This window comes from Labrus bergylta, chromosome 4 (assembly GCF_963930695.1).
Source record: "Labrus bergylta chromosome 4, fLabBer1.1, whole genome shotgun sequence".
NCBI lineage: Eukaryota > Metazoa > Chordata > Actinopteri > Labriformes > Labridae > Labrus > Labrus bergylta.
This window is the reverse complement of record NC_089198.1, coordinates 14,686,088-14,706,642: the sequence shown is the minus strand read 5'-3', so window position 1 is coordinate 14,706,642 and position 20,555 is coordinate 14,686,088. Positions and strand designations below refer to the sequence as shown.

The 20,555-nt window shown below is 39.4% G+C and overlaps 2 protein-coding genes across 4 annotated transcripts; both read left to right on the top strand.

Annotated features, from left to right (window-relative positions):
* Nucleotides 1–48: 48 nt before the first annotated feature.
* Nucleotides 49–13,944, top strand: hfm1 (helicase for meiosis 1). The gene is made up of 38 exons (XM_065953316.1): nucleotides 49–119; nucleotides 210–325; nucleotides 709–964; nucleotides 1,224–1,581; nucleotides 2,022–2,052; nucleotides 2,149–2,219; nucleotides 2,319–2,451; nucleotides 2,563–2,714; nucleotides 2,800–2,877; nucleotides 3,088–3,243; nucleotides 3,471–3,671; nucleotides 3,789–3,877; nucleotides 4,019–4,062; nucleotides 4,206–4,307; nucleotides 4,828–4,973; nucleotides 6,429–6,523; nucleotides 6,647–6,780; nucleotides 6,902–6,949; nucleotides 7,090–7,170; nucleotides 7,341–7,432; nucleotides 7,602–7,708; nucleotides 7,796–7,843; nucleotides 7,980–8,077; nucleotides 8,169–8,303; nucleotides 8,508–8,593; nucleotides 9,226–9,309; nucleotides 9,411–9,568; nucleotides 9,680–9,783; nucleotides 9,884–10,069; nucleotides 10,180–10,239; nucleotides 10,356–10,480; nucleotides 11,197–11,279; nucleotides 11,469–11,584; nucleotides 12,329–12,643; nucleotides 12,805–12,883; nucleotides 12,991–13,087; nucleotides 13,433–13,581; nucleotides 13,721–13,944. Exons 1-38 carry the CDS (start codon nucleotides 49–51, stop codon nucleotides 13,773–13,775), a joined length of 4,539 nt encoding a protein of 1,512 aa, XP_065809388.1. The 3' UTR covers nucleotides 13,776–13,944.
* A 443-nt stretch (nucleotides 13,945–14,387) lies between these two features.
* Nucleotides 14,388–20,451, top strand: cdc7 (cell division cycle 7 homolog (S. cerevisiae)). 3 transcript variants are annotated; one of them, XM_065953812.1, is made up of 12 exons: nucleotides 14,388–14,546; nucleotides 14,827–14,914; nucleotides 15,232–15,318; nucleotides 15,474–15,609; nucleotides 15,908–16,001; nucleotides 16,094–16,236; nucleotides 16,343–16,409; nucleotides 16,934–17,041; nucleotides 17,445–17,620; nucleotides 18,197–18,279; nucleotides 18,404–18,553; nucleotides 19,170–20,451. In XM_065953812.1, exons 1-12 carry the CDS (start codon nucleotides 14,529–14,531, stop codon nucleotides 19,604–19,606), a joined length of 1,587 nt encoding a protein of 528 aa, XP_065809884.1. In that variant the 5' UTR covers nucleotides 14,388–14,528; the 3' UTR covers nucleotides 19,607–20,451. The 3 variants fall into 3 exon arrangements, with proteins under 3 accessions (XP_065809884.1, XP_065809883.1, XP_065809882.1); XM_065953811.1 differs by having other exon boundaries at nucleotides 16,343–16,625; XM_065953810.1 differs by having other exon boundaries at nucleotides 16,343–16,682.
* The last annotated feature ends 104 nt before the right edge of the window (nucleotides 20,452–20,555 follow it).

Below are 20,555 nucleotides of genomic sequence, written 5' to 3'. Positions count from 1 at the left end.
TGGCCCTCTTCGAGTTTAAATGTCCGAGTGCACTTGTGACCTGCTGAGATGTTGGACTCTGATGACTGCGTGTTGTCCCTGGACAATCTGTTTTTTGAGAAGCCTATTGTCCACAAAGTGTGAGTACAAAGATAAACCCTCACATATTCCCTCTCTGTACTTCCTCTCTCAGCTAAATATATTATTTCCCTTTGGACTGTATGTAACAGAAAGCCACTGCACCAGGAAGTCAGTCCATGGCAGCTCGAAGCACCTCCATCACTTTCACAATTTCCAGCGACTCAGGGTTTGCAGGAGGAGGCAGAGTCTCTCTCTACTCTCTCCAGTATGTTGTGCTCTGGATGAGGGTGACTTCCTTTTCACTTGACTTGAGCAAACTGCTCAGTTTCTGGCCTATTGGAGCCCTGCTAAATTTAACTGTATGACTCACAGACACCATAGCATGAATAGGCTTTAAAGCGTTCCCAATTTTCTGTGGATTTTGTTAACAAAATTGGATGTGGGTCATATAATTTATTCTCATAATTTTGACAGATTGGTGAAATTTCTGCTATATATTTAAAAAGCACACTAAATAGCAAAAAGCTGTCCCAGTTTTGTGGGTCACGCTTATTAAATCATATATCAACATCTTGGTTTAATAAAAAAATCCTCTTGCGCTCACAGGTTTCTCACAGAAACCCCCAAAATTCCAGCCTCCCTATAAAGGATCAACTGGCATGAAGGTCTTACCATCAAAAGTAAACAGTTCGTTCAGTTACACGGACAATGAGAAAGAGATTGAAAGTCAGGATGGCAGCAGAAGCACCAGCAGATGTGGCAGTCTTTGGGAAGATGAAGAGATCAGGGAATACTCTCAGGGTGCCTGTCAGAGCAGTAGAGGGGGAGATGAAACACCTAAGGACTCTGGTCATGTGGCCACCAGCTGGAGATGTTTGTCTCTGGACCCACCTCTACGGAGAAGGCAAGTGTCAATAACACATCAAGATGAGGTTTATGTATATTATTGTTTGCACATTTGTTTTCAGACTAAAGATGTTACAATTTTAATGCTAAAAAAACCCAATAAATGTTCTCAATGGAGGAGGAGGAGGAGGAGGAGGAGGAGGAGGATGCGCCTTGCCAAAGGCCTAAAAAGAGCCTCCAAGCCTAACAATTGTCCTCTCTCATTCTAACTAATAATTCTTTATTCCCTGCATCTCCTCTCTTTCCTCCCACAACAGCCTGTTCAAGGTTCAGCCTCTGAACAAAGGAGGTGACTCGTCAAACACACATGACCTCAGTGGAAGCAACAGCCAGACAGCATCCAGACCTCAAACTTTTCTCACTCAGGTTACCATGGCGACTGCAACTCCTCCTCCACCTCCTCCTCCTCTTCAGCCGTCACGGGCGACCATTAGCCAAGGAGCTCCTCCTTTTTTCCCCGAGTCCTCCTTTTCACCCCCTCCTTTGGGCTCATCTGCAGCGAGCGAGCGACCCCCGCGGCAGACAGCACATGCTGAGATGCAGGACAAGGGCACAAAGAGAGCCTTCGTTCTGCCCATGACACCTCAGCCACTCTGCATACAAGGTCGCTGCACAGCACAGACACAGTCACAGACAGGCGCTCTGCTCACAGCCTATGAATGGTTTACAAAATAACACTCATATAGCTTTCATACAGTGTTGATGTTAATCAGTGTGCACGTGTCTAGCCATCGCAGCAGTTGCCATAATGTGTTTGGGTGTGATGAGGTGAAATGAGGTGAGCTCCCCCCATTGACTGCTCCATTGTAATGAAACATGCTGGTCACTAGGTGGTGGATGATAAAACAGTAGATGTAGCTGTAGATGTAGCTGTCCCAAACTTTGTAACCAAGTGTATTATATAGCAATTTCTGTAGTGTTAATTTACATTTCCAACCAAATAAATAGGTAAATGTAATACAGTTCTGAATATTAATGTCAAGATGGAATAAGTGTGACTGAAAGTGAAAGTGTGGTATTTTATTCTACTTGTGCACTTTTCAGGGTCTTCTGAGTCTGGAATTCTGCGGCCAGTTTCTGAAATCCGTATCCTTTTTGTGATACATTTCAATATTTTTTTAGCAATGTGCCTTTTAGTTTCTCGGTTGATGTGGTTTGATTTTCTTAACGAAGCCTACAAAGCAGCGAAATTCAGATCAGTCTTCAGCAACTTCCCCTTTTTTAACTATGTTCAGTCCAAAGCACTGGATGATGTAAGCATAATTTATAAGCAAGTTTGTTCAAAAAGGCAGAGCATATATTATATAATAATAAATCATTTTCATTGCCATTTATGTTTGGTTTGTTCACAGGTTCTTTACACAGGTAACAACTTTGTGGTATGTGCTCCCACTGGATCTGGTAAAACAGTGCTGTTTGAGCTGGCTATAATCCGTCTGCTAATGGAGACATCAGAGCCTTGGAGAGACGTCAAAGCTGTCTATAGTGAGAATCCCATTGTGTCACTAGTATGAGTACATTTGGCCGAGAGCAAGTTTCATATTCACAAAATATACGGCATTAAATCTAAAAAGATTTGTTGTTTGGCCTTGCCAGTGGCCCCCATCAAAGCTCTGTGCAGTCAGTGCTTTGAGAGCTGGAAGAAGAAGTTTGGTCCTCTGGGGCTGAACTGTAAGGAGCTGACGGGTGACACGGAGATCGATGACTTCTTTGAGATTCAGGAGTCCCACATCATCTTGACAACCCCCGTGTGTAAAACAACACAAAACAAACAACATGAATGGGAATTTAATGAACATTCTAAATGTTGTATTGTGACTTTTTTATTCTCAGGAAAAATGGGACAGCATGACAAGAAAATGGAAAGACAACTGTCTGTTACAGCTGGTCAGGCTCTTTCTTATTGATGAGGTCAGTGTACGCTTGTTTTTTTTTTTTTTTTTTTTTTGTCTGTCTAGGGTGTCAGTGTGAGATGTGTGTCCGTATGTTTATCATAGTACAGTGGTAAATAACTATTGTTGGAACTGAAGGGGCTTCTTGAAGGCGACTTCAGAGCCGACACTTTGAGCCTTTATGAAGTACCTGAAGCCAACTGTAAAATTACACATTTTGTTCTTCCAGGTGCATGTGGTGAAGGATGCGACCCGAGGTGCCACTCTGGAGGTGGTGGTGAGCAGGATGAAGGCGGTACATGCCTACAGGACGGCACAGAATCCAGAGAAAGACCTGTCTATGAGGTTCGTGGCTGCATCAGCCACTATACCCAACATCTCTGATGTAAGCTGCTAACAAAAGGAAAACAGCAGTTGTTAGATAGGGCAATATGGGCAAATATTTTATAATGGTATCATACATTAATATATATGTAAATTGGAATGCTTTATTTGTGATATAGTAAGATACAAACTTTAGAATAGGTCACCTGGTTAGAAATGTTGATGTTTGTCCTGCATCTCTAGTGAAGATCAGTAACCATTGTCATATAATGAACTTTCTGTGATTAGATAGCAGACTGGCTCTCTAATGAGAGTGGTCCAGCCACATATCTGGAAATGGATGAGAGCCATCGTCCTGTGAAGCTGAGGAGGGTGGTGCTGGGATTCCCCAGCAGCCCAAACCAAACAGAGTTCAAGTTTGACCTGTCACTCAACTACAAGATGGCCAACATCATTCAAACATACTCTGACCAGAAGCCTGCTCTTGTGGTTGGTTTGGAAATTTTGGCAAAACTATAAATTATTTTTTTTCTGCTGAGTTTAAGAGTTATTCAGGAGAGTGGAATGAGTTTACCTTTACGCTGTCATGATTACATTTCTCTGTAGTTCTGCTCTACAAGGAAAGGAGCCCAGCAGTCAGCTACAGTTCTGGCTAAGGATGCTCGCTTCATCATGAGCATTGAACACAAGCAAAGGTTTTTTTTAAATAATTATACATGCTTGTATTTTCTTACACATCTCTCAACTTTTCATCAAAACCCTTTGCTGATAAGTTCATTTTATTTCACTGAAGACTGGATCTTTGACTGTTTCTGTTTACCTTTTGATCTCTTTAGATTGATGAAATATGCAAACTCTGTTCTGGATTCAAAACTAAGAGGTGATTCCCTTTAAAAAAATAAATGTGAGGGGTAACCAGGCAGACTTTTAGACCTGCTTCACTCAAAAACCTAGAAGATTAATTTTCTTTCCACTGACTCTGACGATCTACTAACACTATTTTGTATTTTGTCTGTTGTGCAGATCTGGTGATGTTAGGTGTTGGATTCCATCATGCAGGAGTTGATGTGTCTGATAGGAAGCTGATAGAAAAGGCCTTCACTCTGGGAGACCTGCCTGTCCTCTGTGAGACTTTGTCACTGGCACAGTTTTATGTGCTGTAAATGGATATGTAACTGTAAGCGTGCAACATGATCCATGTTTTATGTTCTTTGTAACTCTTAAGACAGGAAAGACAAGTGTGACAGATGACATCAAATCAGAATTTCATCCGTGTCAAGTTTAAACACTGTGAGGCCTCCGCCTAAGCTTTATGTTTACATGGTTGGGTCAAAGTAGTCAGTAGATCATAGGAAGTCATATTTCAAAACAAGCAATATGAAATATTTCATGTTAATATTGAATGACATGCACTATTTTTTTTCCTGTTTAAATACATTAAAGCCATTATAAGACTATGAAATGAAAATTCTAAATTTGAAGTCCAAAGAGACTTATTGCGTCTCTAAACTAAAATATTCCAGCAGCTTCATCACACCATATTGAAAAAACAGAAACTTTTCCTACATGTTGAGAGATATAAAATCAGATTTTTATTATATATGTCTTAATTTCTGTTTGTGGTCTAATCTGTTTCACATCCTAGTTACCACCAGGACTCTGGCCATGGGAGTGAACCTACCAGCTCATCTTGTGGTGATCAAGTCCACCATGCAGTACGTGTCGGGCTCCTGTGAGGAGTACAGCGAGGCAGACTTGCTGCAGATGATAGGAAGAGCTGGAAGACCACAAGTAATGGCAGAGACACTTAATGTTCTTGGTTTACAATCACAAAACAAGGATCTGAGTGGATCAGTTTGTCACTAGGCCCCAGCTGTTCTAAAGAAGAAATGATCAAGATTAATGCTACGGGGTAGGATCAAATCTTGAACTCAAGTTGTTTGAAAAAAGGACGAATCAATCGGATTAGACTAGGAGATACAGTATTGGATTTGATCAGGATAGATCATCCAGTTTGTGTTGTTGAAAACTGTTGAGTAGGACTGAGATAACTTGATAAAAAAAAAAAAAATCTGGATTTTCCTTGTCTCAGCAGAGGTCTGGATTCAGTATAGCTCTTGAGGATTAAGTTGCAGTAAAACTGTTTTACCTATTTACACATTTTGTAGTCTGGGTCACTACTGGAAACACAAAGTTTACCTCAGTAGATTTTATCTGCCAGCTGCTGCGTTATGGGCTGTGATGCTGCAATGTATTCTTTTAGGGCAGATGTGTGCAACCAGTGTAGGTGCAACAGTGTTATATCAATACTTTTAAAACGGTATCGGTGCATATGATGCTTGTTTATGAAATTGGCAGACTCAGGTTATTATTTTAACTGTCAGAGGAAAGATCTGTTCATTTTCTCCTTATTGGATGTTATGGTCAGCTTCACCTTAATAGATCAGTTTGTTTGTGTTCTTGTTCTGTTGTTCAATCCACTCTATCCCTTTAAAACACCAAGGTTAAAAAATAATTCAACAAACTGATCTACTCGGGAGACTCAACGTGTGAATAAAGAGAAGAAGCTTCATACTCAGACATGCACGCACAAACAGCGCTGTTCTGTCTTGCTGGCTCTGAGTGTACACATTGCCACATTGCCTGTGTTAAGCCTCTGTTACTACCTCAGATACCAGCTCAGGGGCGGAACAACCTAGAACCCACCATTCTGATAAACTGACCTTCAAGCTGATGCTGCTTGTAAAAAAAGCTCATCAGCATTGCACTTTTTTAGAACGCTTTGAAATGTTTAATGTTGACAACACTTAAATGAAAACTTTTTATTCTTGTTTTATTAAATCTGTTTTAACTTTCTCCTTGTTTTTTGGCAGTTGTCCCTGCTGTAATTGCTTTTTTAAATGACTAATTGTGTTTGCCTTTTAACAAGTTTTTTTTAATCTATTGTATTTATTGTCCATTAGACTTCGACTTGGTGTCTTTCATGTGATATGTTGAATCTTAGATGTTTTAATGCTGACTGCAAACAAACTGCCCTCTCACAGGGATGATGAAGACGACCTTGATCTCTGTAGGTTACACTTTGCATTCAGGGTGTAACAGGCACTAATTTGCCTCTTTGATCGGGCAGTACGTTTGCAGCTATTGATTATTGAACATGTACAGTTAATACTAATGTGCCTGAGGCTTCTTTCAAATGAGCATCGGAGTAATTACTAACCTTTAAGTACTTTTGTCTTCTTCTAGTTTGACACATCAGCGACTGCAGTGATCATGACCAAGATGCAAACCAAGGACAAATACATTAAACTCATGAATGGGATTGAAATCACTGAGAGCAGGTGTAACAGCTCAGTCACTGACATGTTGTCTTGTTCTTTCTCTCTCAGTCTGCTTTATTGCTCTTTCACAGAAGAGAGATGACACAGTATTGCACAAGGTAACGGAATCCTTGTTTCCTCCAGCTTACACAGTCACCTGGTTGAGCACCTGAATGCTGAGATTGTTCTCCAAACAATCAGTGATGTCAACATGGCTCTGGACTGGATACGCTCCACCCTCCTCTACATCAGAGCCCTCAAGAACCCCACATACTACGGTCAGAGCTCAAAACACACACACACACACATACACACACAGACAGTGAATTTGATCAAAATTGGTGTCTAGCTCCTTTGTCTTTGTTATTATTTAGTATTGTGCCTCAAATCCAATTTCAGGTTTCTCGGCTGACTTGGACAGATACGGAATTGAAGCGAAATTACAAGGTGAGCCACAGCTGTTTTGCTCTATTAGGTCATTACAGTATATTAGATTCCTAGGACTTTTAACCTTTCGGGTTAGATGTGCACATTATACCAAACTGCAGACGTTTAAGATGGTCACTTTTTGTCCTGTGGTGTCGTAGAACTGTGTCTGAGGAATCTAAACTCTCTGTCCTCCCTCGGTCTGATTGACATGGACGAGGACATCAACATAAAGCCAACTGGTAGAGAGCAAATCATTTTGAGTCGTTTACACATTGTTTAATGTTCACCTCTTTTGTTTATTTGTTGACTAATGTTCAGAGGTGTAGACTTAAAACAACACCCCTTTTTTTAATTTAGCCTTATACTCAAGAAATCAAACTGTTCTTAATCAACTCTTTGTTCCTTGCAGAGGGCGGCAGATTGATGGCAAGGTACTTTGTTGCCTTTGATACCATGAAACAGTTCAGCCAAGTGTCCGGCACTGAGAGCCTGTCTGACCTGGTAGGCTACCTGAGAAACATTTATTACAAAATGCAGACAAAGTGACAGAGCTGCAAGCCTGAATTCTTGCATAAGGGAATCCTTTGAATTCTCTATTATTTTGATCCTGTATACATTGCGTTGCGTTGCATAAAAAAAACATTTTGATGAAAAGTGTCTGTGTGCTCAGATTGAGTTGGTGTCAAACAGCAAAGAGTTCAGCGACATTCAGTTAAGAGTGAACGAGAAGAGGCCTTTGAATACTTTAAACAGAGACAAGAACAGAATCACGATCAGGTCAGACACATTTAAAGTTGTTCTAAAAGCATATGCAGCATCATAACTTACTTTTACATAAGATTTTATATTCATGTATTTTTACAGGTTTCCTATGGAGGGAAAGATCAAAAGCAGTGAGATGAAAGTAAACTGGTACGTTTAACATTTTTAGTTCTTTCTCTTTTTTTAAAGCATTGTTAAATAAAAAAGAAGACAATAGTGGTTCACAATTGTATTTGATGGATTTTTAATCATGTGAGCCCTATTGTGTTTGTTGTTTTATCTCCAGCTTGATTCAGGCTCAGTTGGGTTCCATTTCAATCCCAGAGTTTGGACTCGCACAGGACACAGCAAAGATCTTCAGGAATGGGATGCGCATCAGCAAATGTATGTTGGATGAATCAGTGACAACAAATGTTCCACAAACAATGTTCTATCCGACTTAAAGTTTTCACTTGATTATGATTTTATCCTTCAGGCTTGTCGGAGTTTCTTAGTCAGACACCCAAGACAGTTTTTTCTGCTCTGCTCAACTCCCTGATCCTGGCCAAATGCTTCAGAGCCAAGCTTTGGGAAAACTCGCCGTATGTCTCCAAACAGCTCGAGAAGATAGGTAGATACATTCTCAAGTCTATGCTCTCTATATGTATAGTAATAACATGGTATAGGACTTATTCCCCCAAACAGTGTGAATATAGAACTGAAAAATACATTTTAATTGTAAATGGAATAAATGTTGTATACAATTTATGAATCAAACATTATTCCCTGAGGATAAACATGCATTAAAATAAATTTCATTCACTTTGATTGTCAGGCCAGACCTTATCAACTGCCATGGTGAACGCTGGACTCACCACGTTCAGCAAAATAGAGGAATCCAATCCTAGAGAGCTTGAGCTGGTGAGTCAAAGAACAACTTATTTTTCCACACATTTTTTTTTTCAGTCTTATTCAAATGATTTGATTAACTATTATTTGAGCTGCATTAGAGGAAGGGCTGCACGATATGGACAAAGGATCATATCTTGATATATTTGAACTGAAAGGCAATACACAACATATAAGAGTCAGTTCTGAGTCAAATCCAAATGAGCCAAATTCCAAATGTCACACAATCACATAAATAAACAGCCTGCTGCACAATGTCAACATGTGCATCGAAAATTATGGCAAAATAAACTTCCTGATTGTGAAAAAATTGATTAAAATTCTACTCTAATGTAAAAAAACGGCTGTATATTTAGATATGGAGTTTTTGATTTTTGCTCAGAGAGGGAGAGTGGCGGAGCAGGGTGCAGAGGGACACACAGTGAGAGGAGAAACAGGAGAACTGGCGGCTCCACGGAAGAAACGTATAACATTAATTAAACATAACAGAACCCCATTGCAAAAGTTTGAGTGATGTTTTAAGAAACAGAATCTGGAGATTGTGTTTAAACCTTTTAATTATTTTAAAAGCATATTGTCCAGGTACATATCAAGCCAAGTATTAGGATATGATTTCTTTTTGTACTATTTTTTTATGTATTCAGATTGTCAACAGACATCCCCCATTTGGAAACCAGATCAGAGAGTCTGTCATATGTCTCCCAAAGTATGAAGTAACTCTGGAGCAGGTAAAAGATTGATCATAACTTATTGTAAAGAAGCTATTATTTCATATTATCCATCTATCTGTCTGTCTTTAATGATGTTGCTGACTTGCTGTATTTTGCAGCTTCCTAAGTGTAGTTGTTCCACCGCTGAGATTTTGGTGAAGGTGAACCTTAAAAACCAAGCCCAGCTGCTGTCCAGGAGAACGGCTCCCGACCACCACTTTGTCTCTCTGATCATTGGCGACTCCGACAACACTGTGGTCTTCCTGCAGAAACTCACGTGGGAAACTTAACATGCTTCCACCAGTTTTGTAACCAAGACATTTGACTATAATGTATGTATTTAGAATCAGTGGTGAATTCATTTTCACCAGGCATCGTCTTGTTTCAGGGACTTGCTGATGTTGAAGTGTGGCAGCTGGTCAAAGAAGATTGAGGTGACTAAGGCCTCAAAGGGAGAGGAGATCAGTGTCAATCTCATCAGCTCAGAATATGGTAAACCATGGACATACCTTTCATATAAAAATATAATCACAGCATTTACAGATATTCCTGCTATGTATGTTATAACTGATTATCATTCCCTCCTCTATAGTGGGCCTGGACATCCAGCAGAAGTTTAAGGTGTACTACTCCAGAGCCAGGAGTTTTGAAACTGATAATCGATACCATACATCATATGATCCTACTGGACAGAGACCACAGAACTCTGCACAGAAACCACAGCTTCCAGTTCAGGCTGTGGCTCAGAGGGAAGGTGCCACATCTTTTGCAGAACCAGGTATTACACCACAGCTTTGTCATTGATGATTTTGTTAATGCAAGAATATTGAACAGACTTAAATGTGACTTTTTCACATTTCAAATACAACAAACAACCGTCAGATTCAGGCAACAAAAGACAGTGCAACCACTTCTGCAAGAATAAAGATCTCTGTGCACATGACTGCTGTGAGTACAACCCCGTTTAAATCTCTGCTTTTCTTTCTGCGCACTTATATATCAAGTTTATTGAGATCCTTTCACAATGTTGTGGAATTATAGTTCATAGTTTTTGCCTTCCAAAGGTAAAGTGGGTGTAACTGTGGCACGGAAGAGGTCAACAAATCAAGAATCCGGTTTTTCTTCCTATTTGAACGACCTGAGAAACAGGAGTGACACCCTTGCACAGACTCCTGTCAAACGACTCAAGGTGAGGAAGAGAGCACATATGATGGAGTCTGTCCAAGCCTGCGCTGTTTAGTCTTCTTTACACTGCTGCATTCATAAGAAATGAGGTCTTAAGAGTTGTACAGACGTGAGTTGTCACGATTCAGCATTTATTTGGTTGCAAGGAGGTATGAACCTGAGGTTAGATAACACTCAACACAGTACGACATTATTCAAATCACTCTATGCAAAAATGTTCCTGGAAAAACACCTGTCTTGCCCTGACGTTGAGTCTGAGCCGATGAGTCACTGCCATGTCACAACTAGTTAAAATCAGTTACAAGACATGTCAGCCATGGAGGAACAGAGTTTCTGCATTAATAAAAATGATAGGAACAGGAAAATATGTGTTATGGATAAAATCCTATATGCATATTTTAGATGCTACACTGTATACTGTGAATTAGTATGTGCATTAGTAATATGCAGTCCATATACACAAAAGAGATTGAGTTAAGATTTGGGTTACCACGGAGAACATGCAGATTCAAAACAATACGAGTGAAATGCATCTTGTATAAATTTCACATACACTTATAATACTCGTGTATGGTTGTAGGTTTTTATATATGGGTGAAATAATCGTGTGAATTAGATAACTAGATAGACAATTCTATGTTTGTTTGCTTATAATAGTACAAAAGATCTGTCTTTTTGTAAACTAAGCTGAATAATTGTGTTTTGTGATTTGTTCTTCAGATGAGAATGAACAAGCAGAGTGAGTCTGTCAACATGCAGGAGTTTTCTTACAAACCCAAAGAGAGACTATCTACTGTTCCCAGGTATTCATGGACAAATGTTGAATTCAGTTTGCTTCATAAGTAAAAACGTAACAAAAGTCCATTAACAAACTGCGGTTTATAGGATTGTCAGATAGAGAGAAAATTACATTTGGATAAATAAGTTTGGCTTTAATGCCATCTGACTGTCTGATGCTAAAATATATTTATGTGTTATTCTATTTAATAAAGGTATGGAGCTAATCTATATGAAGGTTCAGTGACACCTCACGCTCAGACTGTGGACCTGACAGGAGAAGACTTCACTCAGCTGCCAGGCACAGTTTGTCTGGACGAGTTTGACAGCGGTGAGCAGATGGCCTAATGAACATTAGCTCAGCACATTACCCGACATGAGGTGTTCAACAATTACATGATCTATGATTGTCTTTTTCATCTCTCTCATTTTGAGATCATCAATACTACCTGGAGGACATGAACGGGACGGAGGAACCTTCCCAAACACCTGCTACATCTTATACTCCTCATCAGAGTAACTACTCACTTTTACTGATTAGGCCCTACTGCTGGTTTAACTGTAATCTCATGTCAATTGTTTTTCAGTGTGTACTATGTGGGTTTGACACCATAGCCATTTTTAGTTGCTCATTTTAGAACACTACAAGTATAGCATTTAACAGCACCATATAGTTCACAAGTTACGGTATATTTTCATGAAAACTAACCCAGGAGATAAACGACGGCAAGTGAAAATAACTATATTTACATTGTTTATGTATAGTGATTGTGTTTTGACCATCACATTCTAGTTTTGAGGGCCAGCTTATCTACAAATGCACAAACAGAAAGATACCCGGGAGTTTTAAATGAAATACACTGACTAAACTTCAATAAATTAGGTGTAGGAAATCAATCCTGATCAAACTCAGTCTAAGTCAGAGACAAGTTAACAAATAACAAAGATATTTATGTTCTTATATACAGATGCATTTTTTTTACAAGATCCCAGTTCTGATAACTGTAGTTTTTTTTTAATCACCTTTAAGTCACAATAACTAAAACCAGCCCTGCTTTAAATATTCTGTGTTCAGGTTCCTTAGTGTGGGTGAACCCAGGAGTCAGCGTTGGACAGCCTTGTCCGAACGATAATCCTCTTCCCAACCAGAACAATAAAATAAACTCAGTTTACCCAAAGAGGTCACCTGCCATGTCAGATCAGGGTGTTCACTGTGAGAACACAGCATTCTCACAAATACCCACTGTGAACTTTGATCTTGGAAGTGAATGGGACGACTGGGGTGACTTTGATGACGAGAACTTGGTGCATGCGAGCGAGACATCAATGGTCTCGAATGCTGCTACTGCCAGACCTCAAGTCCAGAAGTCTGTTGCCCTCAACACAGCAGGTAGAGTGAAGTTGTTTTTAACTTTAATTCAGGAGAGAAGGCAGGGATATCAATACATTGTAGTTACACCTAAGCAGTATTTGTTTTTTACTCATTCATTGCTCAGAGGGTATGAGGGACTTTGCCTTTACTATTGTATAAATTGATATTCTAATGTGCAGGCTTTACTGCTGCATCAGTTTTCACCCATCAGTCACAAGCCAGGCAGTGTGTAAACACCTCTGCCCGAACACCACTCAAGTAAGGCCAAAAAAATGATGCAAAAATGACCTCCAACTAAGTCCAAACAATCACGGAGGTTTCATAATTCATAACATGAAAAACTTCTCTTATCGTTCTTTTTTAAGGTCAATTTCACCGACTTTCAGTCCTGAAATCAGAAGACCAGGACCCTCACCAGCAGTCAGAACACAGAGCAGAATCACACTTGACTGGAATAAGAAGGTGTTTATGTGCTTACAGAAGTCTGTGCACATGTTGATTTTGTCATATTTTGTCTTTACATATACAAAGAGAACATGATTAGATATATATAGACTTGTTTTTGGTTTGTTAAACAGTGATCTCATGCTGTGTATGTGAGAGTCACATTACATTACTGTCCAGTTAAAATAATGTTTGACACAGTGTCCATCAGCTGTGTGGCTACATTAAATGAAGGATATCATAGGGTTTAGGTTTCTTTTCATGATTGTGAATCCTTTACAAGTTTATAAATTGCAAAATTAAAAGGTGACAGTTAACAGCTTTCTGAAATTTGTGGCGCCTGCCCTGTTTCTCTCTGCGTAGAGACAGAACATCTTCACTGAAGATATCCAACTAAAAACACAAGAAAATCTACCCCAACAAAGCAAGACCTGTGTGGCCCCTCTCACCAGGTTTGATTTCTTCTCATCAATGATTGACTCAAGCGGCACAAGCTCATCTGTCAACACAAGGTAGAAGAAAATACAATAAAACACTCAATAACATACTTTTTCCATTCCCACACCAAAAAATCATATGAAATAAATGTGTAATATTTTACACTCACATAGCTGCTTAACCCCTTCCCTCTTTTTTTTACATACATCTCAGCACTAACAGCAAAGAAGAGGAAGCGTTCATTGGAATATTTGATGGCATATTTTAGAAGGAATTGCTGTAAATGTAAAATATTTAAGCTTTGAGCTTTACATCAGATGTTCAGTGTTATTATATATTTATATTGAAAATGGAACAAAATGTTTCCAATGACAGTTCCCAAGTTTACTCCTGTTATTTATGCATTTATTTATTTATAAATAAAGTGTTTGTTTGTTTGGCAGTGACTCAGCTTCATGTTTATTGCTTTGATATTAAGTATTCCCAGGTTAAAACTATTAAGTAAACCTGAATATTTTGGGGAGCAAAAGATGCCTTGGCCTGTCCATTTACTAAAATTGGCAAAAGGTTAGAAAGAAAACATAAAACACATTAGACAGGATTGATAACGTGTGCCATATTCAGCTATAATCATTTCAGATTTTTTGAATACGCTTTTTTGATTTGAGTAAGACAAGAATGTGTATCCAATCCCACTGTGGACACTGAATATGAAGAAGACTTAAAGCTCACTTACAGGGAATACAAACTGGCTTTGGACAATTTACAAAATCCAGACCATAAACTGTTAAATTCACAGTCGATGCTCCAGACCTACTCCTTTGTAAGGCGTGATATCGCGGGAGTTGAGCGGATGCAACGCGAGATTTCTGACGTCACTTTGAGCGCGTAGTTTTGTTGGCGGAAAAGCTTTTTCCTGAAAGTCTCATCAAATCTTCTTCTTTGTGCGCACATCGATGTGGATTAACATATACCAGTTTACAACCGATTAAAAATAATTTCACAATACTCCGGCGTGTTTATGGATGTTAAATTAGAGGTAAGTTTCTTTTTACGAGCTGTAGTTAGCTCTCCTGACAGACTGTAGCTTACATGTCTTTCTACTTCTGTGTAAGTGAGGAACAGCAGGAAGTTTAAGTAGCTGTAACTCGTCTCCTCTTCCTCTATAAATGTAACTTCATAGTTTCTGACAACTCGTGACATGACTTCATGACATAACGATAGAAGTTACTGCGTTTATAATGAAAGTGCCAAAGTTTCAGTCATTAACATTTATGACGTCTTTAAGTTTGTTAATATTGATTTATTATGTTTGTCAGATGGAGTTGTCTCCTGTAAACACTGAAGACATCAGCACAAATGGATATATTAAATCTGACAGAGGTTACAGGAGGAGCAAAATCTCAAGTAAGTAAGCAGAGAAACATTTGTACAGGAAATGTTCTGCTCTATATGTATTATTATGTGTAATGTGTAATATTTGTTCATATTTTTTAGTGTACATTTAGAATATTTTCCTGTTTTGCATTTTGATCAAATGTTTGGTTAGGAATGGACTAAAAGTTACTTTAATTAAATCCTGTAATAATTATCATGCTTGTATAGTTGCTTGTATCATTATTTGCACTACAATCAGTAACGTTTATTGTAATTGTAATATAGCATTGGTTATTTAAAAGCGTGCGATGCAACTCTGATGTATATTTGTTTCTGTTTTCTTTCAGGGGATGTAGAGCTAGACATCGAGTCTGTCTACAAAGCTGTTCCTCAGCTGGCTAAGGTTTTCCACATCATGGACAAAATCGGCGAAGGTACTCATCCTGCAAAACTTTATATGTGCATATAATTGGAGTGTTGCTGTTTAGGATCTTAGTTTGTAATGTACACATTTGGTACATATTCACCTTGTTGGGTTTATCCGAGCAGAAAAGGTAACATGTTCATGATGTGTGTACTTGTGCCTCAGGAACATTCAGCTCAGTGTATTTGGGGGAGGCTCAGATGCGGGACGGGAGGAGAGAGATGTTCGCTCTGAAGCACCTCATCCCAACCAGTCATCCAACACGCATCGCTGCTGAGCTCCAGTGTCTCACTGTTGCTGGGTATGTCAAAACTTTAATGTGTTAATAAAGGGTTATTGATCTAGTGAATAGTTTTACATCACTGTTACACGGATAACGTACTGTTTGTATTCTCTATGACAAATTCAAAGGAGTGTCTTGGGAGTTTCTTGTTCACTATTTCTGTTATTATACCTGGTCAATGTTCCTTTGTAGGTTTTCACTATTCATTGTTATTTTGGCTGTTTACTCATCCAGACTTTTATGATTGAGCTGCAGTTAGAAAGAAATCTTTCTTTGTTCTTTTGCCTCTCTATGCGTTTTTCCGCCCACTTTGCAGTGGCAGAGAGAACGTAATAGGTGTGACGTACTGCTTCAGGAAGGAGGATCATGTGGTGATTGTCATGCCCTACATGGAGCATCAACCTATTATGGTAAGCACATGGTTGCACACTTAGAAACTGTCTGTAATGTAACATACATCACAAAAAATAACGTGTTAACCAACTTAAAAATGATTCCTCAGGAAATCATTGGCTCAGTGAGCTTTGAAGAGGTCCGCGTGTACATCTATCACCTGCTGAAGGCTCTGAGACACGTCCACCAGTTTGGTATCATTCACCGAGACATCAAACCAAACAATTTTCTCTACAACAGGAGCAGCAGAATGTGAGTAGTCACACTCTGCTGTAAATGAAGACATGGTGTACGGTTAAACTCCATTTGAGTTGATTTTTTTCAATTAATTTATTAATTTCTCTCTTGTGTTTTTTAGGTATGCGCTGGTGGACTTTGGCCTGGCTCAAGGCACAGCAGACACCCAGATTGATCTGCTGAAGGTGGTGAGGCAGAGGTCTTCACAAAAAGGTGGAGGGTCCACAGGGAAACAAGAAGCCACACAGCGAAGCAAAGCACCAACTAGACTCCCTCCAAAAACCACCACAGCCTCAACCTCACTACCTCCACCCACAAAGCAGTCCACCACTTTGCCTCCCTCCCCCTCGTCTTCTTCCACCACCACTTCTTCCTCAGCCTCTCGGAGGGCACTGGTTAAAAAAGCACGTTCTGTCACCACCACTGTCGCTACCTCCACCTCATGCACAAAGCATACAAAGGTGTCTGCCCCCGCACTACGTCAGAAGCTAACGTCCACGTTTAGTTTTTTTTAATCTTATTTTCATTGAAAGCAGAATTCTCAAAGAGTTGCGTTAAAGTTAATGGATAACACAAGCTTCAAGTTGTGTTAGGAATGTCATTTAGGGCTCCATTCAAATATCTGTCTGTCGGAAGATTTGTTTGTTTTCTGCTTTCTTTACTGAAGTGTTAGTTTTAGCTCAATTCTTACATGCATGTTTATTTTCTTTAGAATTTGACAGCTCTACGCAAAGTGCAACGGCCTGTTTTTGGAGAGAGGAACCTGAACAGCTGCACTCCAACTCCATCCACCACTAAATATGCTGCTCTTAAGACCGAGGTGAGCAAGTGGAGAGTATGATTCAGGAAATGTGAGAGGTTTCACTTAAGATCGGCCAATAGAACTCAATATTTAAAAAATATTTTTTTTCCCACAAGATTTAAGATACTCATTTGTATTCAAGCAACAAAATGATTCCTTTAAAAAAATGTTTGGTGGTTAAATTTGTTTGTCCTACATATCAACCTGGCTCGAGAGGTTTCTTAGGTCAGCTCATACATTGAAGAGTTATCTACATCCCTGTTGACACAGAAACTCTCAAAACAAAGAATGTTGTGAATGAATGAACAAATGAACATTTCATATCTGTTGGCAGAGTTACTTTCCATGATGCAGACCTTTAAAGAGTGATGGGCATATAGTTCTGAACACAGTCATGGTATTTATTCATAAAACCTTTCAGCTGTTGAAGTCTGTAAAAACCGAGGACCCGGCCAACCGAAGGCTCTCTGCAGCCAGCCGGGGCCCGCTGCCCGTCAAGACCCAGAGCAGCGGTCAGAAACCTGCGAGGACTGTACAGCTAGGCCTCACCTGTAACTGTCACCTGACAGACCGGGTCTGCAACATCTGCATGTCCAGGTAAGATAAGATAATCTGTTATTGATCCCCAGTGGGGGAAAAGTTGCAGCAGTAAAAGACTAAGTAAAATAAGAATATGTAGTAATAAAATAAAGATAAAGGTATAATGTATTTACAACTATTTACTAGCTAGTATTAAGTAAACCAGACGCCAATTAAGATCCAAACTATACACTAAAAACTGTAGAGGCCATTGAGACAACACGGTGACGGGGAAACAGGAAAAAACTAAATTACAGAACAGTCATCACAAGACACTTTAAGTCAACACAGAGAGTAAAGTTCCTCATTGGGTCTGTCACTTAAGATTAGTTTCATTATTGACAAGTCTGCTCATGACTTTAAGTCCATAAAACTTTTTCTCAATAAAAGAATATTTCCATTCGAAAGATTCATTAACATTTCCTTGAGTTAAAAATCTGGATCCATCATCTGACTTGTTTGCTAAAAATAAATGTCAATGTTTTGTCATTAAAATAGTTTCTTATTTTCATTTGTATTCCTCACGTTTGATTATTTTTCTTAATGAGTTCTTTCACTTCAAACTCCTGCTTCATGTGTTTTTTCATGAGAAAGGAAGCAGCAGGTGGCCCCACGGGCCGGGACCCCGGGCTTCAGAGCACCAGAAGTCCTCACAAAGTGTCCAAACCAAGGAACAGGTTGGTATTATAAACCATGATTGCTAAAAACAAAAGTAATGAGTGACAGCTGTGCAAAGACATTAATCTCAGAACTGGACTATCTTCTTTGTTATAGTTATGAGCTGATGTTTCTGTGTTGCAGCGATTGACGTGTGGTCAGCTGGTGTAATCCTGCTCTCACTGCTCAGTGGACGTTACCCGTTCTTCAAAGCCAGCGACGACCTGATCGCCCTCACTCAGATTATGACCATACGAGGCTCCAAGGAGACCATCCAGGCTGCCAAGGCATTTGGTGTGTACCAGTATTTATTCTATATAGTCACACACTGATTCCTCTCTTTCCCTGTGGTTGAACTTACACTCACAAGCACAACAAATATGCTGAAATCATCCATCATTAGAAGAAGCTCTTACTTTCTAACAAATAAAAAGAATGCCAGGTATCCAATCTTTAGTCTGAGGAAAAATGCAGAGGGGATTCATGGAAGACTGTAATGGACAAAACATCTCATAAACCAATCGTTCCTCACAGATCTTATCTAATGCCTAAATGTCTATCTACTTAATCTAATGCCTCAAAGGTGACTGTGATGTAAAGGACTGTACTGACCTAGAACATTACAGCCGGATCACTTATAAGATCAGCTTTAAAAAGAAAATGAGGACCTTCTTTTCTTTCTGTAAAGGTTGATACATCTGTTAGAGATAAGATAATCACTCGTGTAAACTCGTGCAGTGACAGTTTTGTGTGTTTTTCATTAAAGTTGAAGTGTGTCTACTCTGTGAATGTTTAATGATTTGTTCTGTTATAACAAAGGGGATCCTATGTTAATAAAAAACCAGCAACAAAGTTATAATTGAGTTAAGGCTCTCTTGTGTGTCATCGTGAACATGTGATTTGGTTTCAGGCAAGGCGGTGGTTTGCAGTCGGGAGCTTCCTCGACAGGACCTCAGGACACTATGTGAGACGCTGAGAGGACGAAAGCCAACGCCAGATGATGTCACACCACTTCCTGAAACAAACACAGATGCCACTGCAAGCCGTCGTCACAAGATCCAAGACGAAACACCAACACATCGTCCCACTGAGGGAACATTAAAGCAACACAAAGATGGAGCAGGAGAAACTCTTCCTTACACCCAGGAGAAGTCAGGGACTCTAGAAACTGCACACCCTCATAAACAGAGCTCACAGGCCGACTGTAAGGTCGAGAAGGATGAGCGGGGTTGGGACCGAGTCCCAGATATGGCCTACGACCTGCTGGACCAGCTGCTGGACCTGAACCCTCTAACCAGGATCACAGCTGCTCAGGCCCTGCAGCATCCGCTGTTCAAAGACCTGTGAAACCACAGACTGGCTCTGGACCAGGAGTCTCACATCGATAGAACAGACCTGAGCTACTTAAGCTTTGATTTAGGTTGAAAAAAGCTGGCCGGGTCAAAGACAAATGGGTTTTATACTTAGACTAAAAAGTTTGTAAAAAATACCTCTGCTGTCTTTTACAACATCTTTAGGAAGAGTGGAGAGAGGTTACACTTCTGTGAGGAGACATCTCTTAAATAACAAAATAAAGATTTGACATGTTGATCAGCCCTCCCTGCTAAACGCTACACATTAATAATATCATAATATCAGTTTCCATCAAAGACAGGTTGGACTTGTGGGTTCACAGGTCTGAGTGTATGATTATAACCTGTTTTTCAAGGCAGCTGTTAAACATTTATTTTAGATCAGGACTGTAAATGTGCATCGTTACTGGTATTACCAAGACAGGAGACAATTGGCTGTTGTATAAGTGGTAAGAAGGATCCTTCAACCACCAATGTACCTGATGCAGATACCCCAGGTCAAGTTTTTTCCCCAAAGGAAGAAACAACCTCGTATTTAACTTTTTTAAATGAAATATCAAATATTTTTTTAGTCATAACTTTAACTTTTCAAGAGTTATTACCCTGAGTGTTTTTACATTTGTCACAAAACATTGTGACTGCCCAATTCAGACGATGTACATAAAGTAAGAAAGAGCTTTTATTTTGAAGGTCTGAAAAATTTGTATCTATAAGATTTTATAAAGGTGACAATGAATGCTGCTGTATAAAATGTGTATTTTAGTTGTGTTAAATTATAAAGCTGAGCAATATACAGCCTATTATACTGTGGATTTTCTAATAAAGGAAGAATAAAGCAAAGTGTGTCAGGTCTTAAATAAGCTAAATTCATATGATATTAACTTCTAATCTTAAGGTTGTGTGTCATGTTGGCTTGTAGTTCTATTTATGTGCTACATAAATTC